Raw genomic sequence first — 24,032 nt, forward strand, 5'->3', positions numbered from 1 at the left:
TAAAGAAATAACAAATTTTTACAATACTTTAATGATAATTCATATAACGAAGATGATATCAATGACATAATATCAGTCTACGAATCTATAACAGAAAACGTAATAGCATATTAAGGGACACTATACAAAACAAAAAATTTCTTTTAAGGGTTATAATAAAAGGTAATGCATAACACTATATATATATATATATATATGTGGGTGTGTGTGTGTGTGTGTGTGTGTGTTAGCGGTATGGTTGGTGGGTCACAAAGTCAGTGGTCGAGGAAATGTGTGGTGTGAGGTGGTTTGATCGAGTAAGTAACGTAAGGGTAAGAGAGATGTGTGGAAATAAAAAGAGCGTGGTTGAGAGAGCAGAAGAGGGTGTTTTGAAATGGTTTGGGCACATGGAGAGAATGAGTGAGGAAAGATTGACCAAGAGGATATATGTGTCGGAGGTGGAGGGAACGAGGAGAAGAGGGAGACCAAATTGGAGGTGGAAAGATGGAGTGAAAAGGATTTTGTGTGATCGGGGCCTGAACATGCAGGAGGGTGAAAGGAGGGCAAGGAATGGAGTGAATTGGAGCGATGTGGTATACAGGGGTTGACGTGCTGTCAGTGGATTGAATCAAGGCATGTGAAGCGTCTGGGGTAAACCATGGAAGGCTGTGTAGGTATGTATATTTGCGTGTGTGGACGTGTGTATGTACATGTGTATGGGGGGGTTGGGCCATTTCTTTCGTCTGTTTCCTTGCGCTACCTCGCAAACGCGGGAGACAGCGACAAAGTATAAAAAAAAAAAAAAAAAAAAAATATATATATATATATATATATATATATATATATATATATATATATATATATATATATATATATATATATGTGTGTGTGAGAGAGAGAGAGAGAGAGAGAGAGAGAGGAGATTAGGTCGACATGTTTGAGCCACTGTCGGGCGGTTTTGCGAGCGCGACTGACACACGTCCTACCCCATCGAGGGTTGTGGCATTTCGCCTTTACACATTAACCGCAAAATCTCATGCAGGACGTGGAGGATGACATAAACGGTCCCCAAGCAGGTATCTGTGGTGAGTGACTTCCCATGAAAACATAACGTTCCTCGTGGAAGTTTCCTCCAGCGTGTCTTACAGTCAGCCCTGAGTCGGCACAGCATCAGTCCAGAACCCCTGAATCAGTCCAGTGAGGGAGGTGTGAGGCCTCACTCCTCCGGTAAACAACGAGGCGCACGCCCTTTAGGCGTGCTTGTGGCGGCCGGGTCTGCGTCAGCTGTCCTGCCCCACCAGCCTGGTGTTCCTGAACGTGCGACCCGGCGGGCATAAACATTGACTCAGCGTCTCACAGACTCCTCCCTCATGTCCAGCTTCCAACACTGATGACGCACTCAACACCTGCTCCTCTGACCTGCTGACCACACATTACATTCATCACGCTGCATGACGACCTGTGGGGGTGAGGGCCAGTCCGCGGTCCTGGCCGATCATAATGATGTACAGGGATCTGTCAACAAGCACATGACCTTACGGGGGGAAGATACAAGCAATTCTGGGGTTGGGAGGCCCCTAGCATAGTATAAGGAGGCTGTTTAAGGGGACAGGATCAACTTCTGTTGTCGTCTGGAATACCAAGTGTTCACACCAGTGCAGTATGTGTAAGTTCATGATAGGAAGTCTCAGTATTCTACTTCTTCCTTTTATTCTCATATTTTTTCATAAGAGATTTCCTATGAAGGAAGAAAGAAGACTGAGGTTCTCCAGTGTGACATGCAACACTTGGCGGGAATGACATTCTCCAGTGTGACATGCAACACTCTGCAGGACTGAGGTTCTCCAGTGCGACATGCAACACTTGGCAGCAAAGAACAGTTTACTGTTATCATGTCAAAAGTATTCTTCTGACGGGACCATCATGAACGACTACTGAAATTCTGGTGAGTCATGCGTGGCGGGGCACAGACTGACTGGCAGAATGGACGTACGTTCGCTACAACGAAGCATTCGATCTTTGCCGGTCATTTCGTTCACCGCATTCGTAAAAGCGGTTCACGTGGCTCTGGTGTCGCTGGAGACAAGTGTTCCTGCAACACCCGTGAGACGGTTGTCTGTCGGGTCCAGGAGGTCAGGAGGTTGGTGTCAGGGGTCGGGCACACGTCCCATACGGGTAGTGTTGGTTATCAGGGTGGGTTAGGTGGGCTGACACCCACCTCCGGGATGATGGCTGGTGCCAATCTGACGCCAGTAACCGTTTAAGTACGACCTGCTTTGGGGGGGGCCTACGGTGATCCCTCTGACACGACCCTTGCTTCCAGGTCGTACACGAGCGTCCCAAGTGTCTCCCGTTGTTCAAGGGTCGTGGGGGGGGTGCGCGCCCCTCACGCCCGGCGCGCCACGGGCACGTCAGCGAGGCCCCGGGCGGCCCGTGCCCAGGTCAGCGGCCCGTCTGCTGCTGATGCTGGTCCGTCCGCAGCGCACACACAAGGAGGAGGAGGAGGAGGCAACCCTCCCCTCTCATCCTCCTCCTCCTCGCCCTCCTGATGACTTTTCACATTTGCCACAACATGTGATGTGGGGTGAGGAGTGACCCCTGCGTCGCCTCGTACTGGCCCTCCACGCTTGAGATGCCCACCCCCCTCCTTGCCCCACCCTTACCACACCACCACCACCATCACACACACCCACACCATGTCACACTTAGCGACCTGCTGACGCTCTGGCCACACTTTGCCCTGGACCCTTGGGGCATCAAGGGCGGACACAGGCTCAGGACGGGAGGCTATGCAGCATCACCAGGGACGCAGAGCGCCGCCTCGCCAGCCCGGCGTTGACACTCACGTTAAAGGTAACTTGCGTGGCCCGTCCACCCGCTGACCAGGTGAGCAGGGAACCTGTTGTCTCTTAGTCTTCCTCGAGACGTCTCGCACGCCGCCAACACAGGATATCTCGCTCTCAAGTCGCGTTGTCTTGTGTCCTTGCACAACATCGTGAAATATTACCTCCAAGAAAATTCAAGACATTGTGACATCGTCTTACTGTGTCTCGTCCCATTACGTGGCGTATATCAGAGGCCTACGTAAGGGTGCGGTAGACATCTTGTCGGATTCTCGTACAGTTAACGTCTCCGGGCGTGTAAGCGGATACCACACATCCTTCCTCTATACACCGCACGTGTTGCGTATTAACTCGTCCAATCTGCGTCGTGTTTACTCCGTGGCTTGAAGCATCTCGATCGGCAAAGTCACGGCACACCAGCCCGTGTTGGAGGCTGTGCATTTTACTCACGAGATCTGGGCAGCGGCCAGAGCGGTAAGTTAGGTAGGAGGCAAGAGGGATACATCATCATTCCTAGGAGTGTACAGCGCGCAGCCTGGGCGGCGGTACCAGAGCATTTCGGTCGGGAGGAAAGTGAATGGCGTTTTCCAGGATTGCGAAGTGCCGAGCACGACAGATAAATCTGGTGTTGTCGACGGTAGCGGGTGTTGCTTAGCAGTGAAGAGAAGGAGACGCAAGTGTAGTGATAGCAGTGAGCAGTGAGTGTTGGCGGGGGTATGGTGTGTAGCAGTGGAACAGGGTAAGGTTGGGGCGGCACAACAGTACCACCTTGCGGGACCCGGCCATGTGAGTGTGGCGGGAGGTACGGACGACGCACGCACGCACCAACACCAGCAGCAGCAGCCTCTCCTGCCGCAGGTAAGGTTCTCCATCAACGTCCTCATGGCGAAGGTAAAAGTGGCTGCAGGTGACCACCACACTGCCACTCTTATAACATAGGGACCCATGGAGGTAACGCTGATCAGGAAAAAGCCGAGTGTATCGCTGAACGCCAGTTATGTAGGCGTGTACTCCTACTGCCATGACCCTCACACGACATACGTGCCCACTGGGGCATGAGCTTGACCTCCCGTTATGTTAGTGTCCTCATCTCACGGTGTTAGTGTGTGTTTGCTTATATTAGTGTCTTAGTGTACTTGTCTTTTTTTACAAAGCCTGGCTGTTGGAAGTTTGTATGTTCTATGAAGGTGCGCTTTCCTATGCACTTTGTTCGTGTGTATGTGTGTGTGTGTGTGTGTGTGTGTGTGTGTGTGTGTGTATATATATATATATATATATATATATATATATATATATATATATATATATATATATATATATATATATATATATATATATATTCCTACTAGTCCACGGGGAAAATGAAACACGAAAAGTTCCCAAGTGCACTTTCGTGTAATAATCACATCATCATTGAGAAATCCCTTAAGTTAGCAAAGAAATCATTTTATAGAGTTGAACCCAAACCTCCCATTGACACCAAGAATCTTTTAGTTCTCCCTTTCAATAATAATTTCACTTTGCTTCCCATGTTGCTTAAATCCTTTAATGTAAATGTTGCCTTTAGCAACAATAATATTATAAAGAATATCTTAATCAGGAATTCACCAGAGAATTCTCTTGGATGCATCTATAAAGTGCCTTGTGGAAACTGTGATAAATTTTATGTAGGTCAGACTGGTAAGGATCTTTCTGTTAGACTTCAGCAACATAAATATAGTATAAGAACGGGACAAGAATCAAATGCCTTGTTTAATCATGTTAAAAACTATGATCATTGTATTGACTGGGGTAACGCCATCTCAATTATTAACTCTAACTCTATTACCAAGAGAAATATCATTGATTCTTCTATTATTGAATACACAAAGAATTATAATCTTAATATTAGTGATGGTCTATACAAATTAGATAACTTTATTGTTGATAAGATTTGTAAAATGATAAGTTTATGAACGCTCGTTGTATGTTTTGGACAATCACATATTTACCAAATGGTGTCCTAGCTTCGTCTCTTCGATGTGTATCAACTGACTTATATGTCTCTCCTGTGTCTCCCCTGATGATGTGATGATCACACGAAAGTGCACTTGGGAACTTTTCGTGTTTCATTTTCCCCGTGGACTCATAGGAATATCTTGATCACGCGCAAAATTGTGATCCTTTCCAATATATATATATATATATATATATATATATATATATATATATATATATATATATATATATATATTTTTTTTTTTTTTTTTGCTTTGTCGCTGTCTCCCGCGTTTGCGAGGTAGCGCTACCTCGCATATATATATATATATATATATATTTTTTTTTTTTTTTTTTTTTTTATACTTTGTCGCTGTCTCCCGCGTTTGCGAGGTAGCGCAAGGAAACAGACGAAAGAAATGGCCCAACCCCCCCCCCATACACATGTACATACACACGTCCACACACGCAAATATACATACCTACACAGCTTTCCATGGTTTACCCCAGACGCTTCACATGCCTTGATTCAATCCACTGACAGCACGTCAACCCCTGTATACCACATGACTCCAATTCACTCTATTCCTTGCCCTCCTTTCACCCTCCTGCATGTTCAGGCCCCGATCACACAAAATCTTTTTCACTCCATCTTTCCACCTCCAATTTGGTCTCCCTCTTCTCCTCGTTCCCTCCACCTCCGACACATATATCCTCTTGGTCAATCTCTCCTCACTCATTCTCTCCATGTGCCCAAACCATTTCAAAACACCCTCTTCTGCTCTCTCAACCACGCTCTTTTTATTTCCACACATCTCTCTTACCCTTACGTTACTTACTCGATCAAACCACCTCACACCACACATTGTCCTCAAACATCTCATTTCCAGCACATCCATCCTCCTGCGCACATCTCTATCCATAGCCCACGCCTCGCAACCATACAACATTGTTGGAACCACTATTCCCTCAAACATACCCATATATATATATATATATATATATATATATATTATCCCTGGGGATAGGGGAGAAAGACTACTTCCCACGTATTCCCTGCGTGTCGTAGAAGGCGTCTAAAAGTGAGGGAGCAGAGGGCTGGAAATCCTCCCCTCTCATTTTTTCCAAGTGAAGGTATTCCCTCTAAGGCTAAGTCCTCTGTTGTTAACGCTACCTCGTTAACGCGGGAAATGGCGAATATGTATGTTTACTTTGAAGAATGTATGTGAGAAACACTTAGAAAAACAAATGGATTGTATGTAGCATTTATGGATCAGGAGATGCTCTGTGGAAGGTCTTAAGAGTATATGGTGCGGGAGGCAAGTTGCTAGAAGCAATGAAAAGTTTTTATCGAGCATGTAAGGCATGTGTACGAGTAGGAAGAGAGGAAAGTGATTGGTTCCCAGTGAATGTCGGTTTGCGGCAGGGGTGAGTGATGTTTCCATGGTTGTTTAATTTGTTTATGGATGGGATTGTTAGGGAGGTGAATGCAGAGTTTTGGAGAGAGGGGCAAGTATGCAGTCTGTTGTGGATGAGAGGGCTTGGGAAGTGAGACAGTTGTTCGATAATGATACAGCGCTGGTGGTTGCTTCGGATGAGAAACTGCAGAAGCTGGTGACTGAGTTTAGTAAAGTGTGTGAAAGAAGAGAGCTGAGAGTAAATGTGAATAAGAGCAAGGTTATTAGGTACAGTAGGGTTGAGGGACAAGCCGACTGGGAGGTAAGTGTGAATGGAGAAACACTGGAGGAAGTGAAGTGTTTTAGACATCTGGGAGTGGATTTGGCTGCGGATGGAACCACAGAAGCAGAAGTGAGTCACAGGGTGGGGGAGGGGGCGAAGGTTCTGGGAGCGTTGAAGAATGTGTGGAAGGCGAGAACATTATCTCGGAAAGCAAAAATGGGTATGTTTGAAGGAATAGTGGTTCCAACAATGTTATATGGTTGCGAGGCGTGAGCTATAGACAGGGTTGTGCGCAGGAGGGTGGATGTGTTGGAAATAAGATGTTTGAGGACAGTATGTGGTGAGAGGTCGTTTGATCGAGTAAGTAATGAAAGGGTAAGAAAATGTGTGGTAATAAAGAGTGTGGTTGAGAGAACAGAAAAAGGTGTATTAAAATGGTTTGGTCACATGGAGAAAATGAGTGAGGAAAGATTGACAAAAAGGATATATGTGTCAGAGTTGGAGGGAACAAGAAGTGGAAGACCAAATTTGAGGTAGAAGGATGAAGTGAAAAAGATTTTGAGGGATAGGGGCCTGAATATGCAGGAGGGTGAAATGCGCGCAAGGAATAGAGTGAATTTGAACGATGCGGTACACCGGAGTCGACGTGCTGTCAATGGATTGAGCCAGGGCATGTGAAGCGTCTGGGGAAAACCATGGAAAGTTTTGTGGGGCCTGGATGTAGAAAGGGAGCTGTGGTTTCGGTGCATTATACATGGCAGCTAGAGACTGAGTGTGAACGAATGTGGCCTTTGTTGTCTTTTCTTAGCGCTACCTCGCGCGCGTGCGGGGGAGGGGATTGTCAATTCATGTGTGGCGGGGTGGCGACGGGAAAGAATAAGGCAGCAAGTTTGAATTATGTACATGTGTATATATGAATATGTCTGTGTATTTATATATATGTATACGTGCAAATGTATAGGTTTGTATGTGTTTTTTGGACGTGTATGTATATACATGTGTATGTGGGTGAGTTTGGCCATTATTTCGTCTGTTTCCTTGCGCTACCTTGCTAACGCGAGAGACAGCGACAAAATAATAATAATAATAATAATAATGAATGATAATATATATATATATATATATATATATATATATATATATATATATATATATATATATATATATATATATATATATATATACGAATAAAGTGTATATGAACGCGCACCTTCATATATATATATATATATATATATATATATATATATATATATATATATATATATATATATATATATATATATATATATATATGAGCATCAGATTGGGGAAGAGCAGTGTGGTTTCAGAAGTGGTAGAGGATGTGTGGATCAGGTGTTTGCTTTGAAGAATGTATGTGAGGAATACTTAGAAAAGCAAATGGATTTGTATGTAGCATTTATGGATCTGGAGAAGGCATATGATAGAGTTGATAGAGATGCTCTGTGGAAGGTATTATGAATATATGGTGTGGGAGGAAAGTTGTTAGAAGCAGTGAAAAGTTTTTATCGAGGATGTAAGGCATGTGTACGTGTAGGAAGAGAGGAAAGTGATTGGTTCTCAGTGAATGTAGGTTTGCGGCAGGGGTGTGTGATGTCTCCATGGTTGTTTAATTTGTTTATGGATGGGGGTGTTAGGGAGGTAAATGCAAGAGTTTTGGAAAGAGGGGCAAGTATGAAGTCTGTTGGGGATGAGAGAGCTTGGGAAGTGAGTCAGTTGTTGTTCGCTGATGATACAGCGCTGGTGGCTGATTCATGTGAGAAACTGCAGAAGCTGGTGACTGAGTTTGGTAAAGTGTGTGGAAGAAGAAAGTTAAGAGTAAATGTGAATAAGAGCAAGGTTATTAGGTATAGTAGGGTTGAGGGTCAAGTCAATTGGGAGGTGAGTTTGAATGGAGAAAAACTGGAGGAAGTGAAGTGTTTTAGATATCTGGGAGTGGATCTGGCAGCGGATGGAACCATGGAAGCGGAAGTGGATCATAGGGTGGGGGAGGGGGCGAAAATTCTGGGGGCCTTGAAGAATGTGTGGAAGTCGAGAACATTATCTCGGAAAGCAAAAATGGGTATGTTTGAAGGAATAGTGGTTCCAAGAATGTTGTATGGTTGCGAGGCGTGGGCTATGGATAGAGTTGTGCGCAGGAGGATGGAGGTGCTGGAAATGAGATGTTTGAGGACAATGTGTGGTGTGAGGTGGTTTGATCGAGTGAGTAACGTAAGGGTAAGAGAGATGTGTGGAAATAAAAAGAGCGTGGTTGAGAGAGCAGAAGAGGGTGTTTTGAAGTGGTTTGGACACATGGAGAGAATGAGTGAGGAAAGATTGACCAAGAGGATATATGTGTCGGAGGTGGAGGGAACGAGGAGAAGAGGGAGACCAAATTGGAGGTGGAAAGATGGAGTGAAAAAGATTTTGTGTGATCGGGGCCTGAACATGCAGGAGGGTGAAAGGAGGGCAAGGAATAGAGTGAATTGGAGCGATGTGGTATACCGGGGTTGACGTGCTGTCAGTGGATTGAATCGGGGCATGTGAAGCGTCTGGGGTAAACCATGGAAAGCTGTGTAGGATGTATATTTGCGTGTGTGGACGTATGTATATACATGTGTATGGGGCGGGGTTGGGCCATTTCTTTCGTCTGTTTCCTTGCGCTACCTCGCAAACGCGGGAGACAGCGACAAAGTATAATAAAAAAAAAAAATATATATATATATATATATATATATATGCGCGTGTGTATGTGGGTGGATGAGCCGTTCTTCGTCTGTTTCCTGGCGTTACCTCGCTGATGTGGGAGACAGCGATTATGTATAATAAATAAATGAAATATGAATAATGTATATATATATATATATATATATATATATATATATATATATATATATATATTATTATTATTATTATTATTATTATTATTATTATTATTATCATTATTATTCTTAAGCGCTGTTTCCCGCGTCCGAGAGGTAGCACCAGGAAACAGACGAAGAATGGCCCATCTACTCAAATATACATATATGTATATAACGCCCATATACACACATATACATACATATACATATCAACATATACATACATAGACATACACATACGCAGACATTACAAACATACACATGTACATATACTTGCTTGCCTTCATCCATTAAACACTTCCCTATCCACATCCAGGCCCCACAGAACTTTCCATGGTTTACCCCAGACGCTTCACAAGTCCTGGTTCAATCCATAGACAGCACGTCGACCCCGGTATACCACATCGTTCCTATTCGTTCTATTCCTTGCATGCCTCTCACCACCCTGTATGTTCAAGCCCCGATCGCTCAAAATTATTTTCACTCCATCCTTCCACATCCAATTTGGTCTCCCGCTTCTTCTTGTTCTCCACGAGACATATATTTTCTTTGTCAATCTTTCCTCACTCATTTTCTCCATATGTCCAAACCATTTCAAAATACCCTCTTCTGCTCTTTCAACCACACTCTTCATTTTCATATGTTTCTCTTACCCTTTCATTACTTACTCGATCAAACAACCTCACACCACGTATTGTCCTCAAACATTTCATTTCCAACACATCCACCCTTCTCCGTACAACCCTATCTATAGCCCATGCCTCACAACCATATAACATTGTTGGAACTACTATTCCTTCAAACATACCCATTTTTGCTTTACGGGATAATGTTCTCTCCTTCCTCAAGTTCTTCACTGATTCCAGAACCTTCGCCCCTTCCCCCATCCTGTGACACACTTCCGCTTCCATGGTTCCATTCACTGCTGAGTCCACTCCCAGGTATTTAAAAGACTTCACTTCCTCTATTTTTTCTCCTTTCAAACTTACATCCCAGTTAAGTTGACCCTCAACCCAACTGAACCTAATAACCTTGCTTTTACATTTACTCTGAAATTTCTCTTTTCGCACACTTTTCCAAACTCAGTCACCAGCTTCTGTTTCTCACTCGAATCAGCCACTAGAGATATCATCGGTGAACAACAACTGACTCACTTCCCAGGCCCTCTCATTCCCAAAAGACTGCATACTTGTCCCTCTCTCCAAAAACTCCTGCATTTACCTCCCTAACAACCCCATCCATAAACAAATTAAACATCCATGGGGACATAACACACCTCTGCCGCAGACGGACCTTCAATGGGAACCAATCACTCTCTTCCTACTCGTGCATATGCCTTATATCCTTGGGAAAAAAATTTTCACTGCTTCTAGCAGCTTACCTCCCACACCATATTCTCTCGACTTTCTAAAAAGCATCTCCATCAACCCTACCATATGCCTTCTCCAGACCTTCTTCATACATATCAATCTGCTTTTTTAAGTATTTCTCACAGGCACTCTTCAATGCAAACACCTGAACCACACATCCTCTACCCCAATCTGATGTTCTGGACGTGCCTTCACCCTCTCAGTCAGTGCCCTCCCATACGATTTTCCAGGAATACTCAATACTATATATATATATATATATATATATATATATATATATATATATATATATATATATATATATATATATATATATTGTTACGAACTCAGTGCTTATTCGAGCAAGGTCGCCAGTAACATATATATACGTTACAAATACTATACTAATCCTTGTCTTTGCAAGGACGTTAGATTTGTTATATTGCACAACTCAGGATAATGCTATCTTAACGTTATGGGATTAAAACAAACACCAGGGTTAGAATTACTTATAATGAAAGAACTCAAATGTACAAGGTGAACACATAAATCAGGCAAGAATCATTTACCACTGAACATGTGTTTAACATTGAACATGAGTTAACATTCCAGATAATATTTCAAACCAGGAGATCTCTTTCTTTTATGACTCTTTGTTCGGTAACATTACACTTAGACCTGACGTGACACAGTAAACATCATCGTTACACTTAGCTAAATCAGACGTAACACAGTAAACTTCGTTGCACTTAGCTCAACCTGACGTGACACAGTAAACATCATCGTTACACTTAGCTAAACCTGACGTGACACAGTAAACATCTTATAAACTAGGGCAGCGGTGGCTACGGGGTTCGAGACAGGGAAAGCCTACATTAACTTGCTGGTCTCGGGACTGCTCAAGGAATCGATTCCCAGACGATCGTTTGAGCCTTTTATCTGAAGGAACAGCTAGCCACGTCTCGACCCGCCACCTAATTCTACGATAGGTCAGAATGGCTTAATTGCCCTTGATTAGTCAAAAGACTGATTGTCACGCCCTCATCTTGACGTGATTGGCTGAAGGAGGCCTAAGGTCCGGCCTACATATTCAAACTTCTTTGCTCCCTTGTCCATGACAGCAGCGAACGTACGGGATGACACCCCGCAGCTGGCCCCACGCCTTGACCTGACACCGTTGACAAGGGTTTGGGTGCTAGAGGACTGGTCAACATCTGCTTCAAAACATAATTGCTAGGACAATCAACACGGTCAGGGAACTGAGATCCGAGCCGATAGCAACCAGACCCTACACCAAGGCACACCATACACAGAGATACACCATACTCAAATATACGAACATGTGGACACACACACGTGTTCGTAACAATATATATATATATATATATATATATATATATATATATATATATATATATATATATATATATACAAGAATATATCGCATATGAACGCGCACTTCCATATAATATACAAACCTCCAACAGTTAGAATCGAACTCGGGGCCTCTGTGTGTGTAAGGCGAGAGAGCATTATCGCTAGGCTATAATGGCGATCGCCATGTACGCACGGATGATTTTCTTGCTTGAGTGACGTCGCACTTGCCGCACCGCATGGTGGGCCCAGCACCACCCTACGATGGGTCCACAAGATGAACCCGGCAAGAGCAACTTGTTCCCCAGGGTGCGTCATGGACGATGGAGGGTGCGTCTCGCTCAAGACTCCTTCTAGTGTTACAATAAGCTCACAGTCAACACTCAGGTGTGTCCTAAAAACATGGCTACAGGCCATCTATAACCCCACAAACCCTGGTAACGGGGACCTTCCACGGTAGTAACGGTGACTGTACAGACAACGCGCCCAATATTGCGCTACCTTGCCCCAGGACGACTTCTCAAGCCAATCCCTGATCGTTCTCTGGGAACTTTGTGCAAACTCAACGCTTGACCAGAAGAACCTGTCGTGCTCGAGCAGGATCTTGAACGATAACTTGTTTCCGCGTTACCTCAAAATGTCCGACTCAATAGCAATCCCTCTGGGACCTGGTTAGATATCTTTCCGGGCTTATACTTGTGACGTCACTTCGGGAAAGTACACTTCCCTTGTGCGAAATTATATTGAAATCATACGATAGTTGTAATACACAGTAAAGCTTCCATTATCGATTACTCTTTAAAAACTTAAAATACATGTTTTACACAACCGCATGTCAGCAAAAATGGAGAAACAAGTCATCCATACGTCACAAATGCGTATCACTTCGAGTGTGAAATTTCCCGTGGCGATGTGAGATTCTAACACCACTTTGTGACTTAAGATTCTGTGCAATATACTACACGTTAGACACGACTCATTTAAGAAATAAGAGTTCATGGCATTTCTAAAGCCATCATCACAGGTTAGAAACAAATGTGATGAATCAGGTACTGATAAAATACAATTACATTTAAACTGTCGACGAATTAGGCACCACATACTCATTCTGGCTGTAAGCAAATCCAACTTTTCTTTATTCTAATTTGATGAATCATCCACTTAAATGTATACAGTTGTATTACACTGTTCAATAGAGGAAGTCTTCAACGATAAACTTTATGTTTTCATCATACATTCCAATATTGCAAATACTAAACTCCGAGCCAAGCGTGTCACCCAGTGGACGGACACTCCCGTCGTCACGTAAATGTGACTCATGAGAAGTGTAACGAAAATGTGGCAAACTTCACCAAAGTCGTATAATCTAAGATTTGACAATAGCTGGCAAGATAATTTAGTCAACACCGGAAATGACATTTGAACGGAATACTTTATTATATGCCATGCTATGTTATGCTATGCTATGCTGTGCTACCATGTATAGTCATCTTATGAAGAAATATGAGTAACTGTCTTCCGACAGACAGGTTCAAAGACAATTGATGAATCAGGTTCAATATAATGTTTTACCCAATGTGACGAAACTCATTCCCAGTACACAAGTGATCCATACTCATATCAGACTCTTCAATGTTTTAAAGCAAACATTCAGAAACTGTCAAATGACATAATCATGGCAGGGTGAAACGTAGAATTAAATAACACGACAGAAAGAACCATAAAGTAGGCGATCCTAGTGTGTCACGCCAAGAAGGTGTCCCTAACTCTCACGGCTCTCGATACACACTGAGAACGGAACCATTTTCGACGTCACTTCTTTATAAATTTTACTGAAATGATTTTTCTAGAGATTAAAAGAGGCGTCTGTAAGGAAGCTCACGCCATAATCAACGCGACTAGACAAAAATAACTCGTGTATAGGAATCGTGCACACTGAGAGGAAAATAAACGTACAGACTACGGTTATTCAAGAATGGTCTCTCTCTCTCTCTCTCTCTCTCTCTCTCTCTCTCTCTCTCTCTCTCTCTCTCTCTCCTAGTGGCAGAAGGCTAAGGATGACAATGTTTCACTGTGAATTTATAAAGCAACATTATCTTAGAAAATATCAGAAAATATTGAAGAAAAACATGCGAGAATCTAGGAAAAAAATTTGAAAAGATTATTCAAAGTAATTCAAATAATAAGACACATATAGGGAAGGGGAAAAAAAAGAAAGACAAGAAAACAGCATGAGGTTAAAGGCGCAGTTTCAGAGGAGCCAAGGACTGGTAATGATGTAATGTGCTTCAAAACAAGAAACGATATAATTCGCCATGTAAGATGTGTGGTGGCACGCAGGTCAATATCTAGCCTCTTAGTCCATGGGCCAGACTAGACAGACACCAGCACGTTCTGAAATGGCGAGTTCTGGTTATGAATAATTGAATGTGTATACGTCTACTGACGAAGGTCTGATGTGATGACGAGGGCTGAGTGGTAGCCGTCAACTGAAAGCTTAAGGTTCCCACTCAGTGAGGCGCAGGACGCCATCGTGCAATACACAGAAATTACTGACCTATGAATATAGTGACTCACTTCAAGGTCAAGTGCAACACGCGTGAGATTGATTAGTCGAGTAAGCGTTCGTCTGTGTATTGTTACAAGCCAAATATTGTCAAATAACAGATTCTTCTGTTTTCACATTTTTGTAATTCATGAGGTTAAGTGTTAACCGATTAATCACGTTATCAATTCAATTTGACGTCATTACATGTAGTATAGACATGCCTGGGAAAGATGTAAAATATAGCATCACCACGAAAGCCATGGTATACTTAATTTCCTGAGAACATATTTTTCGTTATCATACAATGTAAAACTATCATGATTTTACTGAACTGGTTACAAAACATCCTCATTTTGCCGAGGACATAGCACGTAAGGTAGCAGCCTTCACCCACACGTGAAATACATGAACAACTTTATGTATGAAAACCTATTTTCTGTGCGAGAGGTTACAGAGTCACTTGCCTGGCATACTGGTTGGTTTCTTAATACTACAAAAAAATTCCCTTCCACAAGGCAGCAGTAATGATAATTTGTTCTTTGTTTATCAACACAATAGATAGAATTTGAATTCTATATGATATCACGGTTGGGACAGTCACAATGTTGAGTATCGTCATTATATTCATCCACGGTCACTTTCTCCTCTTGATTAACAAGATGATTGTTTCATGTCTACAATGTACAGATTTGTTTACATTTCCAACCAAACTGCCAGGCAGGATGAGCAGCAGTCTAGAAGCTCACGAGCTGGCAACAGTGACGCGATAAGAGTTGCCAGACAGTTTCAGGGGCAGGTGACAAGACACCCCCTTGCCTCCTTTCAATTTCCAGCTTGCCGTCGGAACCTTCGATCCGTCCACAACCTCTACGGCCCCGCCACCTAACGTTCACATCATCTCCCCCCAAACAGCGACCAGCGCTGGCTCGAGGAACATGCCTGAAGAGGCGGCAGTAGACATGAGGCGGTAGCAGAGTGGGATGGACTCAGCCTCGCCTCGTTTAGCACAAGGTAACAGTACCTCAAAACACTGACGTCAGAAGATGATGTGGCGGGGATAGACATGACAAGTGGTAATTCGTAGCTTCTGGAACAGTTCTGTGAATACATCCCACGGCTGTCCTATGTGTTGCGTGATGATGGTTGGTGCTCATCTGCCTCAGTGCGCCCATTTTACTGACCTGAAGGGACGCCTAATGTATCACATCCCTTGAAGGCAAGCGACCCCACCAGGTCATACATGACTGACACCGTCACCCAGCGCCCTACCAAACCTCTCGAGGTCACAATACCACGTTCGGTTTCGCGTCCAACGCCTTCCATCCTGCACCCACTGGATGCTCTCGTAGGTTTTGTGAGGCACAACGATTGGTGCTTACATACGTGCGTACATGTGAATCCTCCACGGAGGTGTGGACGCAAGCGAGTGCTGGCTTCCTCCTGCCTCACGTGCAGCTCATCTTCATCCCACTGTTCCTGTGTGATTCTGGAACACGTATCATCACATGCTGGATGGAATGACATAAGATCTGCTACATGAACTGGAGAGAAGTTTCTACAATTGCTAGATGCTGTGTCTTGGTGGTATGTGCCTGAACTCAATGAATGCATCAGTCTTTCCCTCGCATCTTTCACCATCTATGATGGATGTTAAACATCAAAACGTTGGCTGTGGGCTCCTTCGGGAAGAACTAACGTCAGTATATGTACTGAGCCAACTGCACAAATGTTTTTTATCTTAGATTTTCTGAATTTGTAGACTCATCCCATCGATGGTAATCATCGAAGGTTCTGGAATTTCTTCAGCCGGGGGAGGGGACGCACACTTCTGTTCCCTGGCAAAAGCTGCTTTATCGGTTTCCCGCAGAGACCCGTCATCACTGATAAGTGCCACTTCAACCCAGGTGCAAGTCTCGGCTGTGACCCACCATCACCATGTGTCCAGCCTTCACAACAACAACAACCTGGTCAGCCTGCGCGCGGCTGGCTGCCTGGCTGCTTCCCAACGTTGGGGGAATGTTTTCAGGCTATTTCTCGTCTCGTCATAGAACTGTGCAGTTGGTGGTGGATTTGCTTGCAGGTGTGTTATACTCTGAAATGTCTGGATGCGCCTCTCTTAATCTCTGGGCTTCAAGGAAGTCAGCCGAAACACCGAGAGTTGTAAGAACAGCAGACGACAAGCTGACACAACCCCTCTAGAGTGTGTGGATTCGACCAGCTGGTCTCCGTGACGTCACCCAAGGATTTGAGATTCACAACTAACGGATTCGGATGGATTGGCTTGGATTCACTCTTACCCACCGCATCTCCAGGAAAATCTAGAGTTACGAGAAACGAGTCGTCCGAGTTACAGATTAACTGTTGTATGTGAGATGGAGAGACTGTGTTTTTCTGGACTAACTACCAATAACAATTGCGTGGGTGACGCAGAGAAAGACAGCACTGCTACTTGGGGCAAAGAAATGAAACTTGACAGTTATTGAAGTGATCTGCAGCGTAGTGAACCAGCACTTCGCACCCACTTAAGAAAACATCTACTGTTCCAGTCATCAGACACCACACACGCATGGCGTTCACTCCCTACACTACAGGCAGGTATTACAAGCGAGAGGCTAAATGTCCTCATAACACAACTATCACCTGACTAGGATGAGAGAGAGAGAGAGAGAGAGAGAGAGAGTAAAAACTCTAAGTATCCTGTACAAACATTTCGTCTCTTTACCCTACACCAACTCCTCACCCGCCCGCTCTTCCACCCGACCCAGAGCGAATATAACAAAGCTTTAGAACACATACAACACACCGGTCAGGACAACCAGTGGCCGTCTCGTAAACACAAACGCTCGACGCCTTGACAACGAACCAAAGATCCTCTATTTACGTGTGATCCACCTCAGTAGACTTGACATTTCATTCTCTGCAACAACACTTGATCTCCTCCCACCTTACCTGTTCCTTAAGTAACCACCGACCTCAACAGGATATAGAAAGCTTATCCACACCTCACACTTCAACAAAGCTATGCTCACAGATCCCCCGCAATAACGCTGACCAAACAATATATATATATATATATATATATATATATATATATATATATATATATATATATATATATATATATATATATATTATCCCTGGGGATAGGGGATTAAGAATACTTCCCACGTATTCCCTGCGTGTCGTAGAAGGCGACTAAAAGGGGAGGGAGCGGGGGGCTGGAAATCCTCCCCTCTCGTTTTTTTTTTTTTTTTAATTTTCCAAAAGAAGGAACAGAGAGGGCCAGGTGAGGATATTCCAAAAAAGGCCCAGTCCTCTGTTCTTAACTTCTTAACGCTACCTCGCTAACGCGGGAAATGGCGAATAGTTTGAAAGGAAAAAAAAAAAATATATATATATATATATATATATATATATATATATATATATATATATATATATATATATATATATATATATATATATACTGAAATGACGCGACGACCAAGCACTGATCACCCACCCTCTTAACTCAGTCTCATATGCCATCCCACGGATCCGTCAGGAGCCACAGCGTCTTCCCACACAGGAATGATGAGTTCCGTTTTCTCTCTCTGGACACCACCCGTCTCTACAACAGTACCAAGATGTATCAGCGATGTAGTAGATAACTGGAGGCAAGGTGTTGAAGAGTCTGGGGCCCACGAATGTTTAAAGTGGCCTCCTCCCTTTCTGTGCATGTGTGATCGCATCTTTGAATTTCATAAAGTAGTAGTCAACAAAGTCTTCCACGCCTTCTACCATGCCAGTTGGATGTCGTATCCGGATGTAAGTTCGGAGCCATAATTTCACGTACATTGAGTCACACACACACACACACACACACACACACACACAGACTGTCCTGTCTACGCCCGTGCCTGGCAACACTGCACAGACACCGTGTCAACACATCCAAAGACCCCGTCATGCTCGCGATGCAGTTACCACAGTGACGAAGACACCGACCACTCCTGACGTACACACACTCACACACACACACACACACACGCACACATCACCACCTTATGACCTATGGTCTCCCACGGTGGAAGTAGCCGACTTCCTGAGCACTGCGGGAGCCCACAAATGACAGAAAGAACTGGATGGTAACAGCCTCGCCATCACGAACAACACAAATATATAACAAGTGTCAATATCACAAAACTCTCTCTCTCTCTCTCTCTCTCTCTCTCTCTCTCTCTCTCTCTCTCTCTCTCTCTCTCTCTCTCTCTGCTGGAGTGGGATCAAAAGCTTTCCATCTTCTCGACCCTCCCGCTGTCGTCACCTCACTTCAAACCGATCCTTTATCAAGAGTCGTGACGTTGTTTGCTTCTCTCTGTTTTACAGGTATCATTATAGTCAGTGTTGCTGCTGCTGCTGCTGCATCCCACTGTTTCTATGTTGATACCAGCCGTACATGGATTCACCGTTGTAATGTACCCCTCCCACTTTTTTTTCCTCCCCCTCCTTCTTTCTTTCTGAAATCTTTTCACCTTCCACAGTCGGATCTACAAACAACTCAGGAGATTTATGTCAATTCTTCTTTCCCTCCCTCACTCCTGTTATCTCAGTACCCAGTTATCTCAGTACCCAGGCGGTCATGACTGGGTCATCACTTTACGGCATCACTTCGGCTACTGGGAGAGGAAAGGCAGGCTATTGCCACACTGTATACTCATTCATCTTTATAATGTATGAGACGAAGAAGAAAACGTATAATGTTGGAACCACTGTCCCACTATCATTTTCTCTGGTCAGGTCTACAAGGACTATTTTCTTGTCCCATTTGCCTGTTTGTTTACTGTGATATTTCATCTTACTTAAACTCTTGAGGACTACGATACGACCCTTGAGAACTACGTTACGACCCTTGAGTACTACGATACGACCCTTGAGTACTACGTTACGACCCTTGAGTACTACGTTACGACCCTTGAGAAGTACGATACGACCCTTGAGAACTACGTTAGGACCCTTGAGTACTACGTTACGACCCTTAAGTACTGCAGTACGACCCTTGGATATGATGGCCTTAAGCGTCGAGTTATAGCCATCCGCCCTGCTCAAGGGTCGTACATCCCTGCTCAAGGGTCGTACCACCCTGCTCAAGGGTCGTACCACCCTGCTCAAGGGTCGTACATCCCTGCTCAAGGGTCGTACATCCCTGCTCAAGGGTCGTACATCCCTGCTCAAGGGTCGTACATCCCTGCTCAAGGGTCGTACATCCCTGCTCAAGGGTCGTACATCCCTGCTCAAGGGTCGTACATCCCTGCTCAAGGGTCGTACCACCCTGCTCAAGGGTCGTACATCCCTGCTCAAGGGTCGTACCACCCTGCTCAAGGGTCGTACATCCCTGCTCAAGGGTCGTACATCCCTGCTCAAGGGTCGTACCGCCCTGCTCAAGGGTCGTACATCCCTGCTCAAGGGTCGTACATCCCTGCTCAAGGGTCGTACCGCCCTGCTCAAGGGTCGTACATCCCTGCTCAAGGGTCGTACCGCCCTGCTCAAGGGTCGTACATCCCTGCTCAAGGGTCGTACATCCCTGCTCAAGGGTCGTACCACCCTGCTCAAGGGTCGTACATCCCTGCTCAAGGGTCGTACATCCCTGCTCAAGGGTCGTACATCCCTGCTCAAGGGTCGTACATCCCTGCTCAAGGGTCGTACCGCCCTGCTCAAGGGTCGTACATCCCTGCTCAAGGGTCGTACATCCCTGCTCAAGGGTCGTACATCCCTGCTCAAGGGTCGTACATCCCTGCTCAAGGGTCGTACATCCCTGCTCAAGGGTCGTACATCCCTGCTCAAGGGTCGTACATCCCTGCTCAAGGGTCGTACCTCCCTGCTCAAGGGTCGTACCTCCCTGCTCAAGGGTCGTACCGCCCTGCTCAAGGGTCGTACCACCCTGCTCAAGGGTCGTACATCCCTGCTCAAGGGTCGTACATCCCTGCTCAAGGGTCGTACATCCCTGCTCAAGGGTCGTACCGCCCTGCTCAAGGGTCGTACCGCCCTGCTCAAGGGTCGTACCACCCTGCTCAAGGGTCGTACATCCCTGCTCAAGGGTCGTACCACCCTGCTCAAGGGTCGTACATCCCTGCTCAAGGGTCGTACCTCCCTGCTCAAGGGTCGTACATCCCTGCTCAAGGGTCGTACCACCCTGCTCAAGGGTCGTACATCCCTGCTCAAGGGTCGTACATCCCTGCTCAAGGGTCGTACATCCCTGCTCAAGGGTCGTACATCCCTGCTCAAGGGTCGTACATCCCTGCTCAAGGGTCGTACATCCCTGCTCAAGGGTCGTACATCCCTGCTCAAGGGTCGTACATCCCTGCTCAAGGGTCGTACATCCCTGCTCAAGGGTCGTACATCCCTGCTCAAGGGTCGTACATCCCTGCTCAAGGGTCGTACATCCCTGCTCAAGGGTCGTACCACCCTGCTCAAGGGTCGTACATCCCTGCTCAAGGGTCGTACATCCCTGCTCAAGGGTCGTACATCCCTGCTCAAGGGTCGTACATCCCTGCTCAAGGGTCGTACATCCCTGCTCAAGGGTCGTACCACCCTGCTCAAGGGTCGTACCACCCTGCTCAAGGGTCGTACATCCCTGCTCAAGGGTCGTACATCCCTGCTCAAGGGTCGTACATCCCTGCTCAAGGGTCGTACATCCCTGCTCAAGGGTCGTACATCCCTGCTCAAGGGTCGTACATCCCTGCTCAAGGGTCGTACATCCCTGCTCAAGGGTCGTACATCCCTGCTCAAGGGTCGTACATCCCTGCTCAAGGGTCGTACCACCCTGCTCAAGGGTCGTACCACCCTGCTCAAGGGTCGTACATCCCTGCTCAAGGGTCGTACCACCCTGCTCAAGGGTCGTACATCCCTGCTCAAGGGTCGTACATCCCTGCTCAAGGGTCGTACCACCCTGCTCAAGGGTCGTACCACCCTGCTCAAGGGTCGTACCACCCTGCTCAAGGGTCGTACCACCCTGCTCAAGGGTCGTACATCCCTGCTCAAGGGTCGTACCACCCTGCTCAAGGGTCGTACATCCCTGCTCAAGGGTCGTACCGCCATTAGACTCGTAGGTCGTACCGTCGTGCTGAGGGGTCGTAGCGTCCTGCTCACGGGTCGTACCGTCCTGGTCGAGGGTCGTACCGCCCATCTCAGGGGATCGTACCGCCCTGCTCAAGGGTCGTACCGCCCTGCTCACGGGTCGTACCTCCCTGCTCAAGGGTCGTACCTCCCTGCTCAAGGGTCGTACATCCCTGCTCAAGGGTCGTACCACCCTGCTCAAGGGTCGTACATCCCTGCTCAAGGGTCGTACCGCCCTGCTCAAGGGTCGTACATCCCTGCTCAAGGGTCGTACCACCCTGCTCAAGGGTCGTGCCGCCCTGCTCAAGGGTCGTACCCAAGGACGTAACGATGATTATCTCGGTGTGCGTCTAACACAGGGTCTTGCCTACAGCGGCAGCGTCCAGCGTACTGCAGTCCAGAGTGTCGTGCCGGGAGCGACTGAGGATGTCGGCCGAGAGCTACACACGCTGGCATTCCAACCCCAGCGACGAGGACGACGACGACGACGAGAACGAGGACGAGGACGCCGGCGGCCGGGTGGGTCGGGGCGGCACTGAGGCCGTCACCATCGTCAGCTCCCCCAGCGGGGCCCGACCCCGTCACCTGCCGGACCTCACCCCAGCAGCACAAACCAGGGTCATATGTATCATGGTAGGTCCATCGTCCGTGTTCCCTCATGTTAGGTCCACCGTCCGTGTTCCCTCATGGTAGGTAGGTCCATCGTCCGTGTTCACTCATGGTAGGTAGGTCCATCGTCCGTGTTCCCTCATGGTAGGTAGGTCCATCGTCCGTGTTCCCTCATGGTAGATCCATCGTCCGTGTTCACTCATGGTAGGTCCATCGGCCATGCTCCCTCATGGTAGGTCCATCGTCCGTGCTCCCTCATGGTAGGTCCACCGTCCGTGTTCCCTCATGTTAGGTCCACCGTCCGTGTTCCCTCATGGTAGGTAGGTCCATCGTCCGTGTTCACTCATGGTAGGTAGGTAGGTCCATCGTCCGTGTTCCCCCATGGTAGATCCATCGTCCGTGTTCCCTCATGGTAGGTCCATCGTCCGTGCTCCCTCATGGTAGGTCCATCGTCCATGCTCCCTCATGGTAAGTCCATCGTCCGTGCTCCCTCATGGTAGGTCCACCATCCCTCGTGGTAGGTCCACCGTCCGTGTCCAGTCATGGTAGGTGCACCATCTGTGCTCAGTCATGGTACCTACCTGCAGTATCGTCCTCAGCCACTCATTGTACTTGTTTCAAAATGATTCACTGTTGGCGTTCCGTTCTCATCCGTTCATGGTAGTCGCTTCATACTCATTTACCCATGTTACGGTGCATCAAACGTACCTACTCTTGGTAGATGTATCAGATTTACCCACTCATAAGCGCCTCATACTTATTCATGGCAGCTGACTCAACCTTACCCACTCATGGTAACATACACTGCCTTGGAAATCACATTAATGTATGTAAGTACCTACTTGTACAGCACGGGGGGGAAGAGAGAGAGAGAGAGAGAGAGAGAGAGAGAGAGAGAGAGAGAGAGAGAGAGAGAGAGAGAGAGAGAGAGAGAGAGAGAGATCTACACGAACGGAGAATTCATCTCTTCAACTTTCTCTATCTAACAATTATTCCAAACTTTTGTACGTGGTATGTTCTCAACATTCACTATCTCACAACTCAGTCTGGGGGTGAAGCGGGTGATGTGGAGTGAGTCTGAAAGCATGGGAGAGTGGTCAGGTGTCTGGACGAAGGCAGTGTTCGCTCCACTCTGTATAAAGGTGAAGGTAGTCTGAGTGAGTGTTAAGGTCATAGAAGAACGAGGAGGGGCGGTAGACCGTGGAAGAGAGGAACAGATGCAGTGAGGAAAATGAGGAAGGTGTGGGATGCTTCAAATGAAGATGACTGGGGACCTGATGCCCTGGAAGCATCTCATGTATGGAAGGTGACTGGGGACCTGATGCCCTGGAAGCATCTCATGTATGGAAGGTGACTGAGGACCTGATGCCCTGGAAGCATCTCATGTGTGGAAGGTGACTGGGGACCTGATGCCCTGGAAGCATCTCGTGTCTGGAAGATGACTGGGGACCTGATGCCCTGGAAGCATCTCATGTTTGGAAGGTGACTGGGGACCTGATGCCCTGGAAGCATCTCGTGTCTGGAAGGTGACTGGGGACCTGATGCCCTGGAAGCATCTCGTGTCTGGAAGGTGACTGGGGACCTGATGCCCTGGAAGCATCTCGTGTATGGAAGGTGACTGGGGACCTGATGCCCTGGAAGCATCTCGTGTATGGAAGGTGACTGGGAACCTGATGCCCTGGAAGCATCTCGTGTCTGGAAGGTGACTGGGGAC

The 24,032-nt window shown here is 46.3% G+C and overlaps 1 protein-coding gene across 3 annotated transcripts in view; it reads left to right on the forward strand.

Moving 5' to 3' along the window:
- The first annotated feature begins 2,670 nt into the window (after positions 1 to 2,670).
- Positions 2,671 to 24,032, forward strand: part of LOC139745729 (aminopeptidase NAALADL1-like) — a 72,715-nt gene continuing 51,353 nt past the window's right edge. The window contains exons 1-2 of one of the 3 annotated variants that reach the window (XM_071656229.1): positions 2,671 to 2,832; positions 22,083 to 22,342. In XM_071656229.1, coding sequence (XP_071512330.1) covers positions 2,769 to 2,832; positions 22,083 to 22,342 — 324 coding nt within the window. In that variant the 5' untranslated portion in view covers positions 2,671 to 2,768. Of the gene's footprint in view, positions 2,833 to 3,079; positions 3,681 to 22,068; positions 22,343 to 24,032 lie in introns of those variants that run through there. The other 2 variants (XM_071656247.1, XM_071656238.1) reach the window with 2 other exon arrangements.

Source organism: Panulirus ornatus, chromosome 4 (genome assembly GCF_036320965.1).
Source record: "Panulirus ornatus isolate Po-2019 chromosome 4, ASM3632096v1, whole genome shotgun sequence".
Lineage (NCBI taxonomy): Eukaryota > Metazoa > Arthropoda > Malacostraca > Decapoda > Palinuridae > Panulirus > Panulirus ornatus.